This window comes from Tigriopus californicus, chromosome 5, assembly GCF_007210705.1.
Source record: "Tigriopus californicus strain San Diego chromosome 5, Tcal_SD_v2.1, whole genome shotgun sequence".
Taxonomy (NCBI): domain Eukaryota; kingdom Metazoa; phylum Arthropoda; class Copepoda; order Harpacticoida; family Harpacticidae; genus Tigriopus; species Tigriopus californicus.
The window spans coordinates 9,035,983-9,040,541 of record NC_081444.1 but is presented as its reverse complement, the minus strand read 5'-3'; the positions used below and the strand labels follow the sequence as shown (position 1 = coordinate 9,040,541).

The following is a 4,559-nucleotide window of genomic DNA, read 5'->3' as shown; positions in this document are numbered from 1 at the left end:
TTCCGGATCAACCTTATATTCAAGGATTAGCCAGATCAGCCAACTCCAATTCGTTGGTCGATCAAATAATATACATAAATAAAAGTCAAGTAAAATGAATAATCTTCCCGTCTTGAACTGCTGGGATTCCAATCCCGGTAGCGGTAAGGAATTCCGCAAAAAAAAAATCCAATTCAAGAATTATTAGTTTCGAAAGAGAAGAGGCTCCTATCGTATTTAAACGTTGCTTGAATTATGATGAGAAGAAGAAATGTTATTTTCAAAAATCGTGATTATTTCTAGTTTTTGTAAATAGTTGTTAGCATACTGATTTCTATACGTTTAATCTTACCACTTCTGAAATTGAAAGGCCTGCAACATTGTCATTTCTACCCTATGCTAAGTTAGCCATTTGTTAAACGATAGCGTTTTGAAGCCTCGATGGGGAGTTGAGCCTTTACCAAGAATGTCTGCAAATGATGTTCCTCAATAATCTTCTTAAAAAATTAAAATAAAGTCTGCCCTGATAACTCGACGCAGTAGACAATTAGACCCAGGATAACTTGACCGAGGGACAACTTAACCCAGGGGATAACTCGACCCAGGGGACAAGCCGATCCAAGACAACTTGAACCAATGCAGAAACTAAGAGTAAAGTATTGACTCACATATAGTTCATACTTATGGATGAAATTGAAACTGTTGTTTAAGAAACAAAATCGGAATTAAATAATCCAATTCATTGTTCGATTCTTTTCAAGGCAAGGTGTTCTTATTTCAATGTGACAAAACGAAATGATATGGTTGCAAAAAATGAATTAGTGTATTTTAAAGTATTGCCTATCTGATGTCAACATTTTTGCGAGCAGATTGAATGCTGACCCATCAAGTTTCAGTTTCATTCCATGCGAAAGATTTTTTTGTCCAAAATGTTGTGTTGAGTTTTTGTATTTAGTCGAGTTGTCCATTAGGTCGAACTGTCCGTTGGGTTGAGTTGTCCTGGAATCCCATCCAAACAAGGCAATCATATTCTGTATACTCTGAAATTCATTGAAATATTAATCGTCTTATTATTTTGCAAGTTATTATAAAAGAACTGCACTTTGTTTCTTTAGGCTTTGATTTCTCTTCTTGAACACATGTGACGTTTACCTCATTAATTTGTGTTTTGTCTCAAATAACGAATCCAAGGTGACTGAAGAAATGATCTTCAATAATAGTACAACAAAAGTTGACACGGTGGTTCAAAAGATTTGTTAAATTTCGAGTGATATACTCAAAAACATTTTCGCATTTTCCACGTTGCAAGATCATGATAGACAACTTTGATTTATTTCATTATGGTATTCTAGCTTAGCCAAAACACCTGCAAACCTAAAAATATTCAAACATCAACATTTAAAAAAAAATATATATATGGAAACATGGAGCACACTTCGAACTTGAATTGAAATTAGAATATGGTCGATTTAAACATTGCTGAGTTGTAGGATAATTTATGGCCCTGTTTACATCCGTTTTAGCTCCAAAATGCACTAGCTGATCTAAACTTAAATGCCCAGAGAATCAACAAATTATTTTAACTCTTGCTTAATCTCAAAATAACAAGGGACATTTTGGAACTAAAACTAATGAAAACAGGACCATTGATTCCTCAATAGTCACTTCCTTGATCATATGTGTCATCATAGAGTACTTAATTATCTGGAGAGGAAAGCTCAAGCTATCCAATACAACGAGAGGCTGGGAAAGGTGTGATGAAAAAGTCAAACCAATTGCTGTATTTCAGCTAAGTTCAACTGAAATTTATTCCTGTCAAACAAACAACATGGGACATTATTACTTTGATTGCAATTTGCGAATTTTCCTGGCAATCTTTGGGTTTCTCAAGTTATCCTTCGAAGTTTCCTTTCTCTTGGTGAATCTTCTGGCCTGACTGTTTACATCGCTGACAAGGTTCTTCATCATACAATTGAATAATTTTGCAAATATTTCGGTCGCAACTCCTCGAAACGAATGACCAAAAGCACAATGTTGGTCCAATATATCACAAGCACTATCATTGTCCAGGATCTTCTCCAGCAGCAATCTGAATGTGCCTTGGGGTTGATGCACTATTATGATCGCAATTGGGTAATTGGTAATCACTGGGGTTTGGAGGATCCGTGTGGCTGAAGCGGAATAATGCCAATCTTTTTCAATTTTCACTTCTGTAAACTCAATCAGCATTGAATCTGGATCTGGCTCAACGAAACAAGCGCCAAAACAACAGGAAATCCTTACTGATCTCAGCTAGAGTCTCAGCTAGCTCAGCCTCTCGGTGTAGGCGGGAAATTTGAAAAACCGTAGCTTTCCTCTCCAGGTGATTAAGTACTCTATGGTGTCATGTACTTGGGGGTGGACATCACCCACAAGGAGTTGGATGGACTTGATGACTCATTGTATTTCTGACCAATGGGGTTTTTATATACTAGATTCAAGACATGACTGGCTAATTTGTATTCAAGTGCTTTTTAAGTATGCTCCTTATTTCCATTAGCTAGATTTTTGAAGGTTAGATTTTTTTAAATGTTTAAATCTGAGCTGGAAATACATGGCGCAATAAAATCAAAGTTGTTGTCTTTGATTTTGTGAGCTAAAAAAAGCAAATATGTGTTTGTATGTCTCCACCAAAATGTATTATGTAAGTCTTTTAACCTCTGTGTTGAGGACAATACCCTGGAACTCTCAATCAAAGATATAAGAAGCACCTCGTCCCATTGAATCACACCTGAATTTGGATCCATTTCGGTAAGTCGCATTAATATCGAGAATTTAGTTGGACTGACTTAGGTAAAAAGTTATTATATAAGTATTATAAGTACAAAACGCTAACCCAAATCCTTATGCGATTTTTCTCTTTGTATCGATCTAAAGATGGAAATAGGTATAGATTAGTGCAGTTTCCCATCAAGAGAGAGTTCCCCGGTTTCATACGGCTCCCCGATCCTTCTCCAAGGAAACCTTCAGATGGAGAATCAACGTGACACATCCCTACCGGAAACGTACAGCTGACTTTGCTAGCCAGGCGAGGCTCAAACCTCCAACTGTAAAACCCTCAATGCAAAAAGATAGGAGAGTTTGTGCAGACTTGAAAGTGTCATTGAAACATCACTGAGATTCTATTCCCTCCGCTACCCTTTTTATGCAAACCTGCCCAAACCAACGATTCAATTATAGTCTCTTGTCTGTTTCACCCTAGTTCTTTGCAAGCTTGCCTTTTGCTCCCGTGCGGATGTTTAGCCAAGGAGAAGTATGTCAAAAGATTAGTCCTAATAGTAGGAATAATAGGCATGTGCTATCAGTTCATAAAATTATTTGAGGCCAGCGTCATGACGATTTATTGTAACGGCGTTCAAATGCAAATGTGGGGTGGTTTTTTTCAGAGTAAAAAATGGCGCTTTCAAAGACCTTTTTCCTGTTGGGCTTGATATTGATGCTGGAGCAGCAGGTGATGTCCGAAGTTAATTGCACCACACGAGTTTTACCTACACCTTTGTGCGATGAAACGTATCACCAGGTATGTGACAAAGAACAAGATGCTAGTGGTTGCCCAACAGGGAAGTTTTGCTTTCCCAAAAGCACTCCAGATGGATGTAGTCTCAGTTGTCCCAAGTTTTGTCGAGACTCTGAAACCTATTGCGTGGGAAGGAAGCCCAGCCCCAATGCCACGTGTAACGGACCGGACTCGTGTGTGCCTCGTGTCGAGGTGACTTCTGGATGTCCCAACTATTGTACTCCTGAGTGCGATGCCGGCCAAAGGGTGTGTACAGGGGTGAGAACAGCCACGAATCCTTGTATGAGTCCGCCCACTTGCGTTCCCACCGACCAGAATTGTCCTGGAGACACGCACGATCAAAACGGATGTCCTCTCTCAACCAAGCCCGAACCAGCCAGTTGTCCAGATGGACAGATTCTGTGTAGCAATGGAGTAGATGCCAAGGGATGCAATCTAGGCAAGGAATGCAAGACCCCAATTGCTTCATCTAATGACCAATGCCCAAAAATTTGTCCCGTAGCGTGCTCCAGCACCCACCAAGTGACTTGTCCCCAGACATATGACTTCAACGGCTGCCCCAAAGCCCCAAAGTGCGCCCCCTCTTTGATGAGTTGTCCTCAGCCCCAATACGCGGCAATCACGGGCTGCCCCATTATGAAGGAACCAGATTGTGATCTCACCACGCAACAACAATGTCATCAAGAGCCCATCTATAAGCATGAGATTCCTGGTCTCGTTCTAAGCGAACTGTTTGAGCCTTATTTAATTTGCATGCGTCCGGGCATTTGCCAGCCTAAGCACAAGCCTGGCACCTTTTGTCCGTTCCTGTGTGAAAAAGATTGCAGGGTGATCAGTGAGAATGGAACGTCGCTAGTGACGCTGAAGAAATGTGACGGTCTCTTCACAAACAGAGGATGTCAAACCCAGAACTATTGCGAGGAGAAACAATTTCCGTGCCAGGAGCAAACCTTTGACGAGAGAGGCTGTGCTATTCATCCCACGGTTCAATGCGCCTCCCATGAGGAGAAATGTGAAGGAACAT

The 4,559-nt window shown here is 40.3% G+C and overlaps 1 protein-coding gene across 1 annotated transcript; it reads left to right on the top strand.

Annotated features, from left to right (window-relative positions):
- Nucleotides 1-3,240: 3,240 nt before the first annotated feature.
- LOC131880671 (low-density lipoprotein receptor-related protein 2-like) lies at nucleotides 3,241-4,557 on the top strand (the record flags this gene model as incomplete). The annotated part of the gene is given in 1 exon segment (XM_059227355.1): nucleotides 3,241-4,557. A coding segment is annotated over 1 exon segment (1,145 nt), but the record flags the coding sequence as incomplete, so codon positions are not given.
- Nucleotides 4,558-4,559: the final 2 nt, after the last annotated feature.